At 40.5% G+C, this 20,629-nt stretch overlaps 1 protein-coding gene and 1 long non-coding RNA gene across 14 annotated transcripts in view; one reads left to right on the top strand and one right to left on the bottom strand.

The window, feature by feature from the left end:
* CACNA1C (calcium voltage-gated channel subunit alpha1 C) overlaps positions 1-20,629 on the bottom strand; it is a 480,830-nt gene that overhangs the window by 21,493 nt on the left and 438,708 nt on the right. Inside the window, exons 41-50 of the mRNA XM_083572199.1 lie at positions 19,366-19,468; positions 15,813-15,914; positions 15,023-15,150; positions 13,241-13,375; positions 11,674-12,026; positions 10,901-10,933; positions 2,874-3,005; positions 2,446-2,543; positions 1,426-1,529; positions 408-731 (exon numbers count right to left, since the gene is read on the bottom strand). Of these exons, the coding sequence (XP_083428325.1) occupies positions 408-731; positions 1,426-1,529; positions 2,446-2,543; positions 2,874-3,005; positions 10,901-10,933; positions 11,674-12,026; positions 13,241-13,375; positions 15,023-15,150; positions 15,813-15,914; positions 19,366-19,468 (1,512 nt within the window). The remainder of the gene's footprint in view (positions 1-407; positions 732-1,425; positions 1,530-2,445; positions 2,544-2,873; positions 3,006-10,900; positions 10,934-11,673; positions 12,027-13,240; positions 13,376-15,022; positions 15,151-15,812; positions 15,915-19,365; positions 19,469-20,629) is intronic.
* LOC310742825 overlaps positions 1-20,629 on the top strand; it is a 109,153-nt gene that overhangs the window by 24,414 nt on the left and 64,110 nt on the right. Inside the window, exon 3 of one of the 13 annotated variants that reach the window (XR_014538700.1) lies at positions 19,544-19,728. The exons of the other annotated variants lie outside the window; for them this stretch is intronic. This is a non-coding gene — a long non-coding RNA (uncharacterized lncRNA). Of the gene's footprint in view, positions 1-19,543; positions 19,729-20,629 lie in introns of those variants that run through there. 13 annotated transcript variants of the gene reach the window in all.

Here is a 20,629-nt window from a genome sequence, read left to right as displayed (position 1 = left end):
GCTATAATAGTGGGGATATTAACGGCCTTGGACAATTACGTAAACATTTTAATAAACCCCTGCCCTCAGGCCCAACCTCCCTGTTTCTATTTGACAAACTTTATATCCTACATAAGGAATTATTTTCCTTTCATACATTTACTGTTAATTACTTTTGTAAAAGGCAAAGAATTCACAGGGATCTCAAAAACTGCATGACTGGGATAAAAACTGGTGGTCTTGTTCAGATTAATAGTCTATCTAAGAATTGTAAGAGTTTTGGATTCATCTAAAGGAAAAGTAAGCTTAACCTCCTATATTTGTGTCCATGAAATATAATGTATTGCATAGAATACATGTAACTTTGGGGCCTGATCTCCGTAAGTGTCATGATTGTTACATCAGTTACCAATACCACATCAACTTACCGCTTCAACAAGGCTGTTAGCGCTGCCGTGAAATTGTCTGCCACACTCTCTGGTCTGACTGGGAACTGTGAGGGAGACCGGCCTGGCTTTTCGAGTGCTGCTAGAGCTGGGGCTATCAGAATACAAGGAGCTGCAATGTATTGATGGGAAGCTATTATTGAGTTTCTCATTGGATTCCTCTCCTTCAAGCCGCAAGGTTTTAATAGGCTGCTGTAACCAATCTTGTATACAGGGTGTGGCAGGGGGTGTGGCACATGACCGAGATGATCTTAGGGGTGAATGGCTTCTTTGAAGAAGAGGACTCAGGCCTGCAACTGCTAGTGCCTATAGATAGAGAGAAAGGAGAACATTGTACATGATGATGGCTGCAAGTTGAATCATAATATGAGAAAAGAAACTGTACAAGCTGACTTAGAAAAAAGGTTTCTTAAGGTAAATAGAGGAGTATATGGTAGAGTTGTATGAAATTATGCATATGGTAGAAATGGACAGGGAGAAAAACCCTTCTCCCTTTCTCATAATACTGTAACCTGGGGTCATCCAATGAAGCTGAATGTAAGGGGATTCAAGAGAGACAAAAGCAAATACTTCTTTACTCTGCATATACAGTTGTACCTTGGTTTTCGAACAGCATAGTTCTCGAATGTTTTGGCTCCCAAACGCCACAAACGCAGAAGTGACTGTTCGGGTTTGCAAACTATTTTGGAAGCCAAACGTCTGACAGGGCTTCTGGTTGGCTGCAGGAGCTTCCTGCAGCCAGTCAGAAGCTGCACTTAGGTTTCCGAACGTTTTGGATTATATACAGTACAATGCAACAATTGAACTGAAAGATCACCAAGGCAACAGTAATTGCTAAACTCTTGTTTTTCAGGAAGGTACAGGTGGCATATAAGACGTAATTGATAAATCAGCATTTCTGGCCATTGCTGTCTGTCCCCAATCCAGAAACAGCTGAGTTCAGAAGCATACCTAGTGAGAGTGTGATCCCATAGTTAGATGTTCACTGATGAATGCTTACCTGATGATGTACCACATGCAAGGGCACTGCTGTCTTCTGTGGGACTTCCGTACCCTGATTTTTCTGTCTCTTAAGACACTCCAGATGAAAGGATGCTCTTCGACCTGCAAAGCCAGTTGCACAGAAGTGTGATAATATTTTAAACTGCTTTCATAACACAATTAGTGGTGGAACTTCATGTAACATTTTATGATGCAAACATAGGTTCTTATTTGTATATTTGCCTTGTATCACTAATAAAGGGGTAGGGTATTTGCAGAGGAGAACAGGCAGGTAGAGGCAGATGCACAATATTTTCCTGCACACCACTGATCTCTTGCAACTCTTTTTGTTTTTAGCACCCTTTTACCCCAGTTAGAATCCGAGACTGGAAATAAGCCTGATTGGAAAGAAAAAGGGGGTGGATTTGCAGGAGAAAATCAGCAAATACAGAAAAGGTTAAGCATTTTCAGTTGGTTCCTTCCTGCTGCCACATTCAGATACAGGTTGGAGACCGATCACATCTCTTTTATATGAGATGTGATTTTTGGCCTGCATCGCACTGAGATGGCAAACCTGTGTCTGGACTGTACTACATCAAAATGCAGGTGGAGGCTGACATAATGTTTGGATGGGGAATCACTGAAGAAAGAAAACATGCTGTCTGATAGAAGGGTTCCAATCTATCTTTCTCCCTAGCATGCCTAGTTTTACATATGTCAGAATTTTTAAAAGGTATTTTGGGGGGTAGTGAAATATTCTGTCATTGGACTATGTACCTGTTGTATAAGTAGTACAGTTGAGAAAGGTTTACAACCCCATTTGCTATTTGAGAGAATTAGAACTATTCTGCTTTGAAAAAGTTAAAACAGGCAGCCTAACAATTCCCACAGCTGCAGAATATTTTTTTGTAGGTGCCAATGTTTTTCAAATTGGCTGAACCCCAGTATTCCCAACACGCCCATGTAGTAAAAATGCTTGCGGTTAGAAAATCTGAAGAGATATCGTTTCATGTTTGTCATATGAAGCTGGAATTATTACTTAGTGATGAGGAATGCAGGAACCCACTCTTTGGAGAGTATCTAATGTTGTTTTCAGGTGGAGTTAACTGTCTGTGTTCATCATCTTTACATGAGAGCCTGTAATGGAAAAGGACAAGTTAGCTTCAAATGAGGACATGGCTCCTATTTGAGGTATGAGTTAGTACAGATTGGAAATATATTGTCCCATCCTGCAACACGTAGGATGATTTGTGCTGTTAGGACTGGAAGCTAGGATAAGAGTCTAGGGTCAAACTGTGCTATGGTTGGATGGAGAAAAATGGCAGTGTAAGTATACTCTTAGCCTCACTCCCTTGCTTGAAATACATGGGAACTCTGGGATTTTTGCTTTATGAGTTTGGAGTTGCAGGACGCCCCCCTCCCACAAACCTAACAACACCTACTTGGCTGCAATAGCAAAATACTCACATATCAGTTGGTACCAGCTTTGGTTCACCACAGTACTCAATTTCTTCATTCAGTTGCTCATCATATTTCTCTTCCTCTGGACAAGTCTCCTCCTCACAAACAATAGCCACCTGACTGTCTCTGGAACAGGATCTAATGAATATAAGAGAAATAGAAATAGTGAAGGCAATGTAGAAACACATATTCCTTTTGCATTATTTTATAACACATCCATTCAAAGAAAACACACAAAACATAAATTATGAGAAAAGTGTGATGCAGTCCTTATGTATAGCCCTTAACTTTGTCAGAATTAACATGGAAATTTTGAGATGGATGAGGGTGGGGACAAAAAGCATGTACTTTAGGCTTCATGTTCTTGATGCTTGTCCATACTTCTGAAATAGAACTTTTGCGTCACTTCCCAAAAGCACGCTAAAGTGATAACTTTTTATTTTTTTTTTTTTTTTAAATATTTTTTATTGCTTTTTTTCCAGAATCTGAATCCATCATCAATAACACAACAAAAGCAGTTTTACAGGAAAAAAAGAGATTAAACAAGAAAAAATTCATCTTTCAACATCTTTTTCCATCATCCACTGGACTTCCCCATCCCCTCCATCCCTGCATTCTTTATAATAAATGTAAACAGCAAATTAGTACCTTGTTTCCTGTGTTTTTGTATTTTCGTCTAGTTATTCACTCTGAAATTAAAACTTTCTCAATCATTAACTTTGTTTCTATCGTCTCCGAATTTCAATACTGAAGCCTATTTACCTCAAACCTTAGCAAATTTTTAACATTCATATATCTTATAATGTTTTTGTAAATAGTCCTTAAATTTTTTCCAGTCCTCTTCCACAGCCTCTTCTCCCAGGTCTCGGATTCTGCCAGTCATTTCGGCTAGTTGCATATAGTCCATCAGTTGTGTGTGCCATTCTTCCAGTGTGGGTAGCTCCTGTGCCTTCCAGTATTTAGCTATGAGAATTCTTGCTGCGGTCGTTGCATATAAAAAGAAGGTTCTGTCTTTCTTGGGTATCCTCTGGCCCACAATGCCCAAGAGGAAGGCCTCTGGTTTCTTATGAAAGGTATACTTAAATACCTTTTTCAACTCGTTATAAATCAATTCCCAGAAGGCCTTCACCCTCGGGCATGTCCACCAGAGGTGGTAAAAGGTTCCTTCAGCCTCCTTACATTTCCAACATTTATTATCAGACAAATGATATATCTTTGCAAGTTTGACTGGGGTCATGTACCACCTGTACATCATTTTCATAATATTTTCCTTTAAGGCACTACATGCCGTAAATTTCAAACCGGTGGTCCATAACCTTTCCCAGTCCTCAAACATAATGTTGTATCCAATATCTTGAGCCCATTTTATCATGGCTGATTTGACTGTCTCATCTTGAGTATTCCATTTAAGCAACAAGTTGTACATTCTTGAAAGCACTTTCGTCTTAGGTTCAAGCAATTCTAGTTCTAATTTTGATTTTTCCACCTGGAAACCAATTTTTTTATCTTTTTTAAAAATCTCTAAAATTTGGGCATAATGAAACCAGTCTCGCACCTTCCCTTTCAATTTTTCGAAGCTCTGCAACTTCCAAGTGTCACCCACTCTTTCTATTATTTCACAGTATTTTGCCCAGCCACCCCCCATATTAAGTATTTTTATGGCTTTAGCCTCCATCGGTGATAACCACCTCGGAGTCTTATTTTCGAATAAGTCTTTGTATTTAGTCCAGACAGAAAACAGAGATTTCCTTACAATATGGTTTTTAAACAACTTATGAGACTTTACCTTGTCGTACCACAAATATGCATGCCACCCAAAAGCATTATTGAACCCTTCCAGATCTAGGACGTCAGTGTTTTCTAGCAAAAACCAATCTTTCAGCCAGCAGAGGGATGCAGCTTCATAGTACAACCTTAAGTCCGGCAGGGCAAAACCCCCTCTTTCCTTTGCATCTGTTAATATTTTAAATTTTATTCGGGGCTTTTTGCCCTGCCAGACAAACTTCATAATGTCCCTCTGCCACTTTCCAAAACATTCCACTCTGTCCACGATCTGTAGGGTCTGAAACAGAAACAGCATTTTTGGCAATACATTCATCTTTACTGCTGCAATTCTTCCCAACAAGGAAAGTTTCAATCTTGACCAGATTTCTAGATCCTTTTTGATTTCAGACCAACATTTTTCATAGTTGTCTTTAAACAGATTCAAATTTTTCCCAGTCAAGTTAACCCCCAGGTATTTCACTTTATTAACAACATTTAGTTCTGTTTCCCTCTGAAACCCATCTATTTCTAAAGATGTCAAGTTTTTTGCCAAGACCTTAGTTTTTTGTTTGTTTAACTTAAATCCCGCCACCCGACCAAACTCAGAAATTAGTTCCAATACTCTTTTTGTACTGGACACCGGCTCCTGTAATGTCAAAACCAAGTCATCTGCAAAGGCCTTCAGTTTATATTGTTTTCCTCCGACCTGTATTCCTTCCACCCGCTGATCCTTCCTAATCAAATTTAGCAAAACCTCCAGGACAGAAATAAATAGCAAGGGTGATAGGGGGCACCCCTGTCGTGTTCCCTTTTCAATTTTAAACTCTTCTGTCACCACATTGTTTACTATCAATTTAGCCTTTTGTTCTGAATATATTGTATCTATACCATTTTGAAACGCCCTTCCCACTCCCATCCCTTCCAAATTCTTCTTCATAAATTTCCAAGATATATTGTCAAAGGCCTTCTCCGCGTCCACAAATATCAATACTGCTTTCGTATTCAAATTTGTCTGTAGAAGTTCCAGAACATCGACGATGTTCCTAGTATTGTCTGACAGATGCCTACCAGGGAGAAAGCCTGCTTGGTCTTTATGAATAACTCCATTTAAAACTTTTTTCAATCTATTTGCCAAAATGTCAGCAAAAATCTTGTAATCCACATTTAGGAGTGAGATGGGACGGTAATTCTTAAGTTGAGTCTTTTCAGATTCCAGTTTTGGTATCAAAGTGATGAATGTCTCTTTCCACGATTCTGGTGCCCCCTTCCCTTCCATGATTTGGTTGCATACCTCCATCAATGGCTGGGTCAGGTATTCCTTTAATGTCTTATAGTATTTGGAGGTAAGTCCATCTGGGCCCGGAGATTTGCCTAGTTGCATGTGCTGAATGGCATTTTCGATTTCCTGTTGGGTTATTTTATAATTCAGGTCAGTTTGTTTATCTTGTGTTAATTTTTGTAGGCCATAGCTTTTTAAAAAATTATTTATTTCAGTCTCCACTTGGGGTCCTTGGGAAAACAATTTTTTAAAATATCTCTGGAAACACTTTCTAATTTCCTCTGGTTTCTGAATACATTCTCCTTCAACCTCTAGATTGGTAACAAAGTTCAGTTTTTGTCTCTTTTTCAGCTGCCATGAAAGCAGCTTCCCACATTTATTTGCGGATTCAAATGATCTTTGTTTCATCTGTTTAATTTTCCATTCAACTTCTTGGTTTATCAATTTAGCATATTGTGCTTGATGGAATTTTATTTCTCTCAAAACTTCTTTTGATTTTGGATTTAGTCTCAACTTTTTCTCTCCGTCTTTTATCCTTTCCAAAATCTTGTCCTTTTTACCATTCCAGAGTTTTTTCTTAATAGAATTCTGCTGTATCAGAAACCCTCTCATGACAGCTTTACTTGCGTCCCAGATTGTTTTTTTTTCCACCGACGTGTTCAAATTCAATTCGAAGTAGTCTTTCATCGTCTTTTGGGCCTTCTTCACTATCTCCTGGTCTCTAAACAATGCGTCATTCATTCTCCATCTGAAGGATCCAGCTGGTGTAAGTCTCAAGTCCATTTTCAAGGGGTTATGGTCGGAGCAAGTTTTAGGGCAGATCTCTACTTTTTTGGTCTTAGGTGCCAGTCCTCCAGATATCCAGATTTGGTCGATTCTTGTCCAGGATAGGTGGGCTTCAGAAAAGAATGTTCCCTCTCTACCTAAGGGGTTCTTTGTCCTCCAAATGTCAATCAAATCCATATTGTCTGTGAGTTCAAAAAAGGTCTTTGGTAGTCTGCCATCTTTAGTCACATTTTGGTTTTGTGACTTATCCATGTGTGTGGAGACAACCCCATTCATATCTCCCATCAGAATGATGTTGTTATAGTCCATGTGGTCCAGCATTGTCTCATGCAGCTTCCCATAAAATTCAGATTTCCCCTCATTTGGTGCATAAATTCCAATTATCAAAAATTTTTGTCCTTGTGATTGTATCTCAATCGCCAAAATTCTTCCTTGTTCATCTTTAAACACAAATTTTGGTGCTAGGCTCTCCTTTGCATATATCACGACTCCCCTTTTCTTTTCTTTAGCTGATGAAATAAATTCTTGGCCTAGTCGCTTGTTTATTAGCACTCTTCTGTGGAGCCTAGTCACGTGGGTTTCCTGGAGACAAATGACGTCTAGTTGTTCTTTCCTCAAAATATGGAAAATCCTTTTCCTTTTTTCAGGGGAATTTGCACCATGAATATTCCAACTAAAAAGCTGCAGAGACATCCTGGATCCACTTGTTAGCCAGTGGGATTGTCTCCCTTATCGTCTATGTCTGGAGGTGGATCTTTTGTGTCTGGCGTGGGGGGTGGCCAGGTACCTGCTGTCCCTTTTCGAAGGTCCTCCCCGTAGTCGTTTAGGAATTTTTCTTGCTCTTCTGCTGTTCTGATTCTCACCTTCTTCCCTTTCAAATTAAAAGATAGTCCTTGGGGAAATTCCCACCTGTAGGGGATTGTGTTGTTTCTTAATAATCTTGCCAGGTCCTTATATATAGTTCTTAAATCCAACAGTTGTTTTGGTATGTCTCTGAAGATTTCTGCTGTCTTCCCCTGTATCACCAATGGGTTTTTAAAATGTAGGCCAAGTATGTTATCTTTTTCTTGCTTGTATCTCAATATGATCAAGCAATCCCTTGGTTTGTCTTTCTTGGCCACTCTTCCCAATCTAAAAGCGGTGACGATTTTGAAGTCTTTCTCTTCTGCCAGACCCCAGAACTTGGATATTTCTGCTGTCAAAAAACCGGCCAAATCTTCCTTTTCTAGTTCTGGGATGTTTCTGATCCTAAGATTACTCTCCCGGTTTTTCAGCTCCGCCATAGACAGATAGGCCTGTTGTTCAGTAACCTGTCTGCTCAGTGGTCTTACTTCCCCTCTTAATTCCTCAATCCTTTTTTTATTTTGGTCTGCTTTCGTATTTGCGTCTTCAGCTAATTTTCGATTCTCTGATATAGTCTTTTCGAAATTTCCTATCGCCTGTGTATTTTGAGCAACTTGGTCTGTCAACTTATTAATTGTTGCTGTAACCTGGTCAAATTTAGCCGCTTGTTCGTCGGCTTTCTTATTTAATGCTGCCAGTTGTTCCAAAATTTCTTTAGAAATAGGGTCTAACCCTCCTGCAGCCATATCCTCCAAAGCTGGCTGTTTAAATTGTCCTTCTGGCAGATCTATCACTGTTGGAACAGATGATCTACGTGGCTGCACAGGCAAAGTTGATTGCAATAGCTCAGTTTGTTTTGCTTTCTTGGCAGCCCTTGTTTTTCCTGCCACACTCATTCCACAGCTGTCTAGGTTTCAAGGTCAAATTGTAAATCCCATGGGAAAAGTAATCATCCAGGCAAAAGAATTTCCAAAACAACCAGCAGTTCTCAGAGATTTATATTCCACAATCCAGCAGGGGGAGCTCCCCAAAAGTTAGGAAGAAGGATAGAAAATTTTCCACCATTTAAATCCCATATATAGTAAATTCCAAAATAGGGGGGGTGGAACCCTCTAAGATCACTTTACACTGCAGATAATGAAAGTTCTTTGCGAAGGTGTAAACAACAGTTCCTTTTTAGTGGCTGTAAAGTAGCCCAAGTAACTTTATGTCTCTATACACAATTGCCACAGTCTGATGTTACTTTGTATCCAGGCAGCCCGTGTGCTGGGGCTCATAACTTTGTAATCCACAAAATAAGGAGAGGTATAGCACAGTCTCAGTCCATTTATAATACAGTTTTGACTTTCCCTTTATTTTTAATCAGTCAAATTCAAACTTGCAGGGTAAATTCCAACTTCTTTTAAACTCTTTTCAACGCTTCCGCTTTAAAAGAAAACTTTGCTCAGTACTTTAAACTGGGACGGAAGACTGACTTCCTTTTTAGCGTCTCCCGTTTTCAGCCGAAATTCATCAATTTAGAGTCCAAATAAAGCCTCAAATTTCTTACTCACGAGTTTGTTGTTTCCGATCAAATGTTCAAAGAAGAAAGGTCAGCGCTCATCAGCAGCAGCCGCGCGGCTTCACTTCCGCGGAAAGAGCGATGGATTCACAGCACCGCTACCCCCTCCACGTTCCGGAGCCCCTTACGGGGTCCCTTCTGCGTTTCCGAGGTCGCTCCTGGTGCCCGCCGAATCCCACGGCCACGGGCTCACTCTACCCGTGGTTTTCCTGAACGGGTCGTCGCTGTGCCGCAGCGCACGACCCTTTTCCGCGGAGCCCCTCTTCAACAACTGAAGAGGACCGCCATTGCTGTTTCGCGCCGCCTCCGGAAGTAAAGTGATAACTTTTTAAACCACAACTTAGGAACTTAGGAAGTGGTATATAAATAAATATATTAAATAAATAAACTCCAAGATACAACACTGCAATCTTAACTGTAGAAGCTTGGAGAAACAGACCTGAGATACAAACTGATTGATCAAGCAAATGTTTATGTAGCTTATTCAGGGCTTACATATGAACATATGACACTTTCCCCTGTTGATGCTATACTGAGATATAACTGCTGAAGAACTTGCCTATAAACTGTAATTGGTGTCCACAACCTATATTGATTACTTAAGCCGTTTCCTATTACTGTTACTTTACATTTATCAGTTATCAGTATTTGGTGGAAAAATAAAATCTTTCTACGTTAATGTGAAATAACAGCATTATTTTGAACTCATCACCACTGAATCAGACTGGACTAATCATTTCATACTTAAAAATGCATCGAAAGAGCAGAAAAAAAAGACTTGGGGGGACCAGATTATATGGTGTGCTGGAGATTCATGATAGGTCTCCCAGTTTTAAAAGAACAAGACCTTAAATGAAGTCACAGGAGATCACAAATTGTTCAGAGCAGTAGTGGGGCAGGAGGGATTTGTAATATTCCTACACTGTTTTGAATGCCCCTCAAACCTACTATTTGCCTTTTGTGGTGTAAAGTATAAGTCACTATTTGTCTCCACAAGGCAAATTACAGCTCTCTCTCTCTGGATGTTATTCTAGCAAACAGCACAGGTGAAAGGTCAAACATTTATTCCAGCTCTGGTGCCACTCTGAATAGATGAGGAGTTCCCCACAACTACTATTCAATATTTTTTTAAAAGGAATTTAATTTGAATTTGCCTGCCTGTGAAATTGGCGAATCACAGACAGGCTTTGGGAAGCATCACTTGAGCAGCAGAGCCAACTGGAGACTGCCTGCAGTCTCCACTTAGGTTTGCTTCCCAGGGTTAAAAAGGGGACACATCCTCATCCAGCACAGCATTCTGCTGACTGCCACCAGGTGGGCTGATTGAACTGATAAGCACCCAATGCCCAAGCCAAAGTCCACTTAGATCTGTAATCAATAAAGTTGTGGCCTGTTTTGATCCAAGAACGTAGTCCTGTGTATGGTATTTCTTTCATGTTCATAAGGCACCAGGCAGCAGATTCCCTGCGCTTGAACATACAAGCACATTTCTGTAATTTTTCAAAGAAAGTTGGAAGATCAGTCAGGGCTCTCCCACATAGTTTGTAGTTTGACCTGAGCACGCAGAATTAGTTACAAAATGACTTATAAGTGCTCTGCATAACTCATTCAAATTAATTTATTGTAAGTCTATGCCCTACATTACAACAAATTACGGTAATCATTTATTTGTTCAGTGATGTGATCTCTTGTTCTCTCACTAGGTCTGTCAGTACTGAAAATAAATAGTTTATATTTAATATCAGTCTATAAAGTAACTTATATCCCAAGTATGTTAAGAGCAGGAAGAGAAAGACCTACCGCCCCAGTGTTTCATAGTAATGTGTCCTAGTTCTCCAGGGAAGTATAGGAAGGAAAAGAAGATCAAATCAGGAATATAGATGGAAAGGAAAAATAAATAAAATATATTTGGATTTCTTTTGGATTTGCAGGAAAAAGTAGAAAAATAGAACAATACTAGTTCTTGCAAAAGCATTTGTCTTGCAAAAGAAACTTGACTGCTCTAGACTTAGTTACATTTATGTAAATGGATGTAAACTCATCTGAAAATCAAAGAATGAGTTATATTATGAATGATAAGTACCATTTCTTAAATGCTCTCTAAAATTAACCAAGGACTTTATTGCTAAGCACTGAGATTTTTAAAAATATTAGTTTGAAACACATTGCATTTGCCAAAATGTTGCCCAGTGTACTATGACAGGGCTATGTTAGCAACAGGGCTATGTTAGCAAGCTCACTTTCCATCAATTCAAAGCAGAGGTGTCAAATCATCTTTACAGCAGATGCTTAGTTGTTGTACTAATACTTTTCTACTAGACAATAATGTTCATTTCATCTCTATTTGAGAAACACCAACTCTCTCAAGTCTTGTTCCCTATGGTTATTATTTCATTCCCCAGATCATATATTAGGCTGGGACACTTACTCATAACTAATTCCTGTGTGGCTCTTCACATATATGGATGGCCTACAAATGTGCAAAGAGCAAAGGAGGGGCAAGAATGCAAAATATAAATATCCCTATATTTATAGGAAATAATAGAACTACTGCTACAGTTACTGCTCTTTACCTTCTGCAGCCAAGCTTCCAAGGAACTTCTTGGATCCGTGCAGTGGGTGATAGAGGGGTGCCATGGCCTTCCACAGTACTGACAGTGCTGGGGTAGCTTGGTGGGCTGGGGAAGCGACTCAAGGCAGTGTTGTTGGCATTGTTGATGTTAGCATTGGAGCCGGATGATGAGTAGCTGCTTGGAGTGAAAGTGGAATCCACAAGCTTCTCATGGGATGGGGATTCAGTGTCTCCCTGATTGCTGCTAGATTTATTGATGTGCAAAGGGCGCTGAGTGGTGAATGTCTGAGGGAATGAACTTCTGCCATCACTTTGGTAGTAACCGACATGATTTCCAAACAAGCCACCTGCTCTCTGTGAACAAAATCAAAAACATATTCTTAGTGAGTGGGTCAAATAGACACTTCCAATGTATTTATTTTATGCATGCATGCAGTATTGTTTGAAATGAGGCATGGTCATTATTTTCACCAATATTTCAAGCAGGACATGAAGGGAACCACTCTCCCATTTATGATTCTCAGCAGCTGGTGTTCAGAGGCATACTGCCCCTGGCAGTGGAGGTCGAACATAAGCTATCATGGCTAATAGCTATTGATAGCTTAATTCTCCATGAATTTGTTTAATCCCATTTTAAGGCTGTCCCAAGATGCACCACAAAGCCCTGGCCTACTTCTGGAACATCCAAATGGCTCCTGCTGTTGACATGCTATCCTCCCAAAAGAGCAGAGCTAGTCATCAATCCAGGTGCTTTTTAACAGACACTGAGTAGACTTCCTTCACTGATATACCTCCTGAAGCATAACTATATCAGGGTGCATCCTCTTCAGGGCAGTGGCAACTTGTGCAGGCTTTATAGGGTCCCTAAGGCCATTTACATTAAGCAAGACAAATTTTAAGCCTCCATAATTAACTGCCATCTAAGGAGAGAAGTGAATGAGGTTTCATTTTGTTGACACCAATCTAGGGAGAGAGAGAAGTGCAGACAAGCTGCTCCCTAAAGGTAAAGGTAAAGGTACCCCTGCCCATCAGCGCCAGTTGTGACCGACTCTAGGGTTGCGCGCTCATCTCGCTCAAAAGGCCGGGAGCCGGCGCTTGTCCGCAGACAGCTTCCGGGTCACATGGCCAGCATGACTAAGCCACAGCTGGCGAACCAGTGCAGCACACGGAAACGCCGTTTACCTTCCCGCTGGATAGCGGTCCCTATTTATCTACTTGCACTTTTTGGGGTGCTTTCGAACTGCTAGGTTGGCAGGAGCTGGGACCGAACGACGGGAGCTCACCCCGCCGTGGGGATTCGAACCGCCGACCTTTCGATCAGTTTAGGGTCCTAGGCTCTGTGGTTTAACCCACAGCGCCACCCGCGTCCCCCAGCTGCTCCCTAGTACATTGTTAAACCTAAAGAAGCAATCCACCCCCCAAACAACCAACCTTAATTATTGATCTGACAGAATCAGGGGACATTGCTTCTTGTTGGATATAACAGATTTATTTGATTTTTGTGATTTGATATGTTAGAATATGATCTAATTCCATAGGCCAATGGAGGTTTTTAGAAAAGTACTTACTCTGAAAATATCATCTTCAGAGGCAGCAGAAACAGCTTCTTTCATGGCCTTGTCTAATTCTTCTTCAGCTGTTAAGTCTCCAGAGATTGCCCGTCGAATTTCTGGTCCAATATCATGTAATGTGCGCAAACCAGCCTGTAAAATAGTATAATTTAGCACATCAGTAGGTTAGAGAAAAAATAGTGAAACTTACTTGGAACTGGGCACCTGCTCCCATCCTGCTTTTCAAAAGGAAGAGGCAGGGTTGTAGAATTTATTGGATCAACATTTCAATTCATGCTTAGCCATTTCTATATATAATAGATTTGTGCATTATGTAGTTTGGAAGAAACAGAAACCCAAGTTTGAGTTCTTAATCTGGCAGGAAGGGCCAGGACAGTGTCCCTTTAGGAGCAATTTATCTGACCTCCCAGATTTCACCTAACCTGGGACTTATAGCGGTTAATAGGGAGTGTGGTGGCAGCAACCAGACAGTTGGGGATGCAACTGGCATACATTGCAAAGCTGTTGTGCAAGGAAGGGGATAAGTAGCCTCTTCTCGCCTCTCCATTGCTAGAAGCTAGTTTCAGTTTTCACTTTTAAGCAAAAACTGGCAAACTACATGACTGCAGAAGCTTATTCTAATATTGGAGTAGATAAAGGTAAAAAAGGTAAAAGACCCCTGGATAGTTAAGTCCAGTCAAAGGCGACTATGGGGTGCGGTGCTCATCTCGCTTTTCAGGCTGAGGGAGCCAGCATTTGCTTTTCAGGTCATGTGGCCAGTATGACTAAATCGCTACTGGTGCATGGAGGAATGTGACAAGTGCCAGAGCACACAGAACACCATTTACTTTCCCACTGCAGCGGTACCTATTTATCTACTTGCACTGGTATGCTTTCAAACTGCTAGGTTGGCAGAAGCTGGGACAAAGCAACAGTTGTGCGGATTCAAACCGCAGTGGCGTCGCAACGGGGGGGGGCAGTGTGCCTTGGGTGCCATGTCGGGGGGGTGACAAGAAGGCACCCCGCGGGGGCTCAAGCAGCCATCGCACCACCGCATGTGGAGGATCCTCCGTTCGCGGCTGCAAGCAGAGGATCCTGGCGCTTTCAGCAAACCACTATGTACAGTGCATGTGTGGTGCCACATGCATGCGCTGTATGTAACGCCGCCGCACAAGCGCTGTACATAGCGGTTTGCCACCGGCGCTGCACGGATGGCGGGTGGGATCCTTCCATCGCCACTACCGCCACGAATGGAGGATTCTCCATTTGCAGCTGCAAGCAGAGGATCCTGGCACCGTCCGTACGGCGCTGAGCACTGCCACCAGCAACCCACTATGTACGGCGTATGTAGCAACGCCACACATGCACCGCACATAGCGGTTTGCCGCCCCAGGTGTCATGACACCTTTGTTCGCCCCTGTCGAACTGCTGACCTTCTGATCGGCAAGCCCAAGAGGCTCAGTGGTTTAGATAAATGGGAGTGTCTATTAAGGTATCATAGAAATGAAAAGCCTGTGAAAAATCAAAGCTTGTTCTGCAGGAGCTGAGCACAATCAATAAAAAGTACACAAAAGGATACCTGGTATAGCCATGTCTTGGAGGGGCATAAAGCTGGCATTCAATGGGGTTTTAGTCAGAATACATTTAAAATTAGGTCTGGGACTCATCAAATAGGATGTTGTACCTCCCCAATGTTCCCACAGTTTGAGATTCGTTGTTTTATATCTTTGGTGGAAAGACTATGGAAATGGTGCATGTGGTGGATCAGTAGCATAATATTAAGCAATATCTGTTTCTTACCTGGAGGGAAAGAGCATTCCTCTGTGAAGGTTTGCCAACAAGGCCCTGTTCTTTGCGTTTCTTGAATTTTCGGAAATACTCTTGAATCAGGAATGTAGCATAAAACTTTCCAACTGTTACCTCATCATCTAAGTTTAAAAGCATAGAAGAAGCTGAAAACAATTATATTTATTTGTTGATTTCTCATTCACCAGGGCATAGTTATTTACTGGTGGTAATGTCCAGCCAGGCAAGTAGTTATTCTCATATACTGTAAAGAGAAGCTAGGCTTCTCTTTTCCAAGTAATTACAAAGCGTGGTACAGAGTATTAAAAAAAAAATATTTTATTGTTCCATGTTTAACATGTAAGCAGAATAGAAAGAGGAACAAATAATGGTAGGTAGAAAGGGAGATTGTATACATATCAGTGTACTTATTTAAGTGTATAACTGATAACAATAGGGAGTAGCTTTTCATATATCTTATCCTAAAATGCACATCAGAGTTTGTCATGTGTATCTAAATGCCTTACATAGTGCTCTTCTTTTGTTTCCAAAAGTAGTAAGAAAAATACATTTTTTCAATAAAGTTGTCTATATCTGTTTGGCTGCTCTCAACTGTTTTGTAATTTTTTCTGTTAATGCAGATTTCTACTCATTAATACCCATGTACCAGAGGTTCAGCTTGTCATTTCCTGTTCTTGGCTATTACAGTACTTGTCTAGCCATCACCATCATAAATAATATTTCTTTGCATGGAAAAATATTGATTTGTCCTTCAGTATTAAATACAGAAAAAAGGTGTGCTTACCACCTGCTGGGGGCACAACCTGATCCAACAGCTTCATGCTGGTGCGCTTCCAAATCTTTTTAATTATTGCACGCAGCTCTTCATTTGCTTGCTCCAAGTTACCTGCCAGAAGAAACAGTAGCCCGAGAAGTAATTTTAAGACAAGTCTCTCAGAAACATCTTTGATTCTAGCAAACACAATTAAGCCTGTACAAAAAAATGAAGGAAAAAAAACTTTTTTGCTGGCTTTTATGACCTGCATAGCATGGTGTGAGAGACTGCATGTGGATAAAGCAGAAGGGCATGCATTTTATTTATTTATTTTTTGGTGAATATACAAGATGTACATAATAATACAGTGGTACCTCTGGTTACGTACTTAATTCGTTCCAGAAGTCCGTTCTTAACCTGAAGCACCACTTTAGCTAATGGGGCCTCCTGCTGCCGCCGCGCTGCTGGAGCACGATTTCTGTTCTCATCCTGAAGCAAAGTTCTTAACCCGAGGTAATATTTCTAGGTTAGCGGAGTATGTAACCTGAAGCGTATGTAACCTGAAGTGTATGTAACCCGAGGTACCACTGTATATGCAGTTATGTAACCATATATTGCAAAGCTTGCAGTATTAATTGCAAAAGCAAAGTTCACAGAACACAAGCACTGTTGCTTAAATCCACCTTAAAACATGGTAAAGAAACTCTATTTATCAATAAATACACATTTTGCTGTCTCCCTTATCTAATTGTTATCATATTAGTCAGTTTGACTGAGTAAGCCATATCTGATACCTTCAGACACCGCTAATCAATGAAAGCAGGGTTATCTTTTTCTACTGCTGCTTTTGAAAGGTGAGTTACCATTTTCACATTTTCACCTAGCATTTTGTAAATCCAAACAGAATAAAGAACAGGTCAAATGGAAGGTCAGTACCTATGATTTTATTGATTTCTACCATAACAGAGTCCAAACCGCTTAATGTTAGGGGAGGACAAAAAAAGATGATACAGGCAACACCACACTCGCGTGAGTTCAAGTCACATGTGACTGCACACACACAGAGTTTTTGGCATCGAAAGGGGGCGGAACAGGCTGGAATGGGGGGGGGCAGAATGCGGCAGGGAAATCCCCACTTGCGTACATCCTAGTAAGGAACCCCCAACTCCTTTCTTCAGATTGGGGATAGATTTGACTGAAATGGTGTAGTATTAAATACTACCTACTCACTGGACCATAAAGAAGGCTGATTGCTGAAGAATTTATGCTTTTGAATTATGGTGCTGGAGGAGACTCTTGAGAGTCCCATGGATTGCAGGAAGATCAAACCTATCTATTCTTAAGGAAATCAGCCCTGAGTGCTCACTGGAAGGACAGATCCTGAAGCTGAGGCTCCAAGACTTTGGCCACCTCATGAGAAGAGAAGACTCCCTGGAAAAGACCCTGATGTTGGGAAAGATGGAGGGCACAAGGAGAAGGGGACGACAGAGGACAAGATGTTTGGACAGTGTTCTCGAAGCTACCAGCATGAGTTTGACCAAACTGCGGGAGACAGTGGAAGACAGGAGTGCCTGGCGTGCTCTGGTCCATGGGGTCACGAAGAGTCGGACACGACTAAATGACTAAACAACAACTCACTGACTTACAAATGTTCTCCCTTCTGGTTATGCACAGAGCAGATTTTGGGATCTGCACTCATAAAAAAATCCTAAAACTTCTGTGAGATTATCTTTTCAAAATCAGGTTTCCATGTTGCTTGATACAGATTACTACAGCCACCCAACACTGCTGTGAGCTTGTGCATTTTACCATTAAAAAATACTTTTGAGGAAACAATACATATGTGCTAAGGATTACTTCTCTCTCATTTCCCAGAAACAGAGAGGAGTATTCCTTAGCACATATGTATTGTTTCCTCAAAAGTATTTGTTTTTCTGGGAAATGTTTTATAATGAATTGAAAAAAAATTTCAAAATGTCTTTTGTTAAAAAAACCAGAAGCTTTCTTAATAGGATTAATAGGGGCTGAACTACCCAAAGAACAGAAGAGGATATTTATGTACGCCACAACAGCAGCCCAGATCCTGTTAGCTCAAAGATGGAAGGAAGAAATGATACCAACAAAAGAAGAATGGCAAATCAAACTTACGGACTATGCAGAGATGGCAAAACTGAGAGCAAAGCTCAGAGACCATGATAATGAGAAGTTTAAAAAAGAGTGGGAAACATTTATTGTATATGTGCAAAAATATTATAAACAAGCTGAAACATTAACAGGCTTCAACTAAATTCTTGCAATTACCAGAAATTTGGATAATTAAGGATATAATAATGGGTTAAGCATAGATATGGAAATGCAGAAGAATTTGGTATATATAAAGAACCAGAAGTGGAAATGGAGGGAAGTAGCGAGATTTTAAGAATCTCGCAAGAGATAGTGTTGAAAGGATAAATGTATATATGGGGAAAGGGAGGAAAACCTGTTTTTGATGTTATTTGTGGAATTATCACTTATTGTGGAAAGAAGAAATCAATAAAAATTTATTTACCCCCCCCCCCAAAAAAGGAATACTCCTCTCTCATTGGAAAGGTTGTGCGAAGACAATCTAGGGATTCTTAGAGTGAGAAATACAGGGGAAATAACCCTAGAAATAATACACCCCTGTATAATGATAAAGCCAGGTCTAACATAGTTATAATGTTGAATACAGATACATCCAGGAAGAAAAACTGTAGTGCAAATAAAGACTCCATTCAGCGGGAGGAAGTTTCAAGAGCAGCAAAAACACTAGCAATTAGGGTCAACTTGACCCTTTTCAAGTAAAACTCAAGGCTACTATTAACACATTTGTATAATGTGATTCTTATATAGCTAGAGATTTAAGGCTTTCATGTAACAACAATTGTAGCTATGGATGAACTTTAAATAGATCTAGATTGATGATAATAATACTTTATTATTTGTATCCTTCCCATCTGACTGGGTTGCCACAGCCACTCTGGGCAGCTTCCAGCAAATATAAAACCATAATAAAACATTATCACAGTCATAAAGAAGTATGATGAATTAACTGTGTACTCAGTTCTAGTTTTCTGTATTATGAACTTAGCTTAACTACATCACTATATTAATCCTGAAAGTTAGTTGACAGCCACTTTGTAAATGTTAATTTGAACAGGGTAAAAGCAAAGTCATATTTGTCACATTTGACCCATGTATTCTGACATACTGACATGGATGTGCGAACAGCCTTCAGAAAAGTCATATATCTCTGCCAGCCACAAAAGAATGGTGTTATAATAAGGTAATTTTGTACATGACTGCACACCTGCCTAAACTGAAGAATTAATTAATTTGTTATGAATTAAATTATAAGTCATTATAGGTGTAAAAACCATACCTTAAAAATGTGACTATACTGCTTACCCCAGTCACTAGATGTCTGTCTAAATATAAATGGCACTTTGGTCTGTATTTGTCTTTAGTCCTGACTCCCGGTTCCTGACTCACTCCAGACTGCTGCTGTCCATGGCCCAGCCTTGATAGTATCCCACACAATCATACTGCACCTTAAGGGTCTTACCTTCTGTTTTGATCCTCAGTGCTGTTCTGACCAGTGCAAACAAAGTTGCATTAAACATGACAGTCCCATCACTATTTAGTGGCATATTCATGGACACAAGGCGCTATGAGGATTGAAAAAATAGAGAAAATATTATGCTGAATGAACTATATTTATTCATATGCTTTTCTCTTATCAGGTTCAAGATTAACTCAAATACTGCTATACCCCTCACCCCCAGGTTCTTTCTTTTTTGACTTTTGAATCTTCCTGGACAAACTTGGTATATTGCACCCAAAAGTGACCATTTCCAGAAGTTTTCATGGAAAATGCTGCATTGTTGTCCAGCTACCAACAGACTAAATCAGAAGTTCTCAAACTTTCTATTCCAGGGTTCATGTGAGAGGGCTGTAAATTACTGAGGCTTACCAGTCACTAAAGGATGGAGGAGGCAGAGTTTGACAAGGGAGATATGTCTCTGTTAATTCTTCTCAACCTCTCAGCAGCTTTCGATACCATCGACCATGGTATCCTTCTGGAGCGACTGTCTGAACTGGGGGAGGGGTGTGTGGCACTGCTTTGCAGTGATTCCAGTCCTACCTGGGTGGTCATTCCCAGAGGGTATTGCTTGGGGAATGCTTTTCAGCCCTGTGGAACCTTCAATGTGGGGTTCCACAGGGCTCGGTCCTTACATGCTGCAGTCACCTCTCTCATCTTGCTCTCTGGCACATTCTCACACCCACATGGGCCTGTGCAGACACATGCAGGCAGCTGCTGAAGCTGACAGTAGTCCAACCAAAAAGTCTAGACAGGAGATGGCTGCAGCACTGAGGCCTACCTAAAATTGGGATCAGGGTTTGGGATTTATTTATTTACTACATTTATTTGCAATCTGAAAAATATGATACCAAAGGAAAGGGGTTGGAGGAGGAAAAAGATAAAGGTTGGTGTCCTTTATATTTCTGAAGGAGTGCCTCCTCCCATATCAAACTTTCTGTGTATTAAGATCATCAGAGGAGGCCTTCTCTGTGTACTACCTTTAGGATAAATACATTGTATATGTTCAAAACAGTGCCTTCTCTGTATTGGAACCCCCATTCCCCAAGGAAGGCATTTTAAATTGCTGTGGATTTTAATTTTTTATATACACTGCCCTGATACACATTTTTGGACAAAGGTGTGATACACCGTATTGGCCCGAATATAAGCCGCACATTTAAAATTGGAGGGAGAAAAAGAAAAAAGAAAAAATACCCAAATATAAGCCGCTCCATTCTTCGCTACT

Source organism: Podarcis filfolensis (genome assembly GCF_964270895.1).
Source record: "Podarcis filfolensis genome assembly, chromosome: 10".
Taxonomy (NCBI): domain Eukaryota; kingdom Metazoa; phylum Chordata; class Lepidosauria; order Squamata; family Lacertidae; genus Podarcis; species Podarcis filfolensis.
The sequence above is the reverse complement of the archived record's forward strand: the minus strand, read 5'-3'. Positions and strand labels throughout refer to the sequence as shown.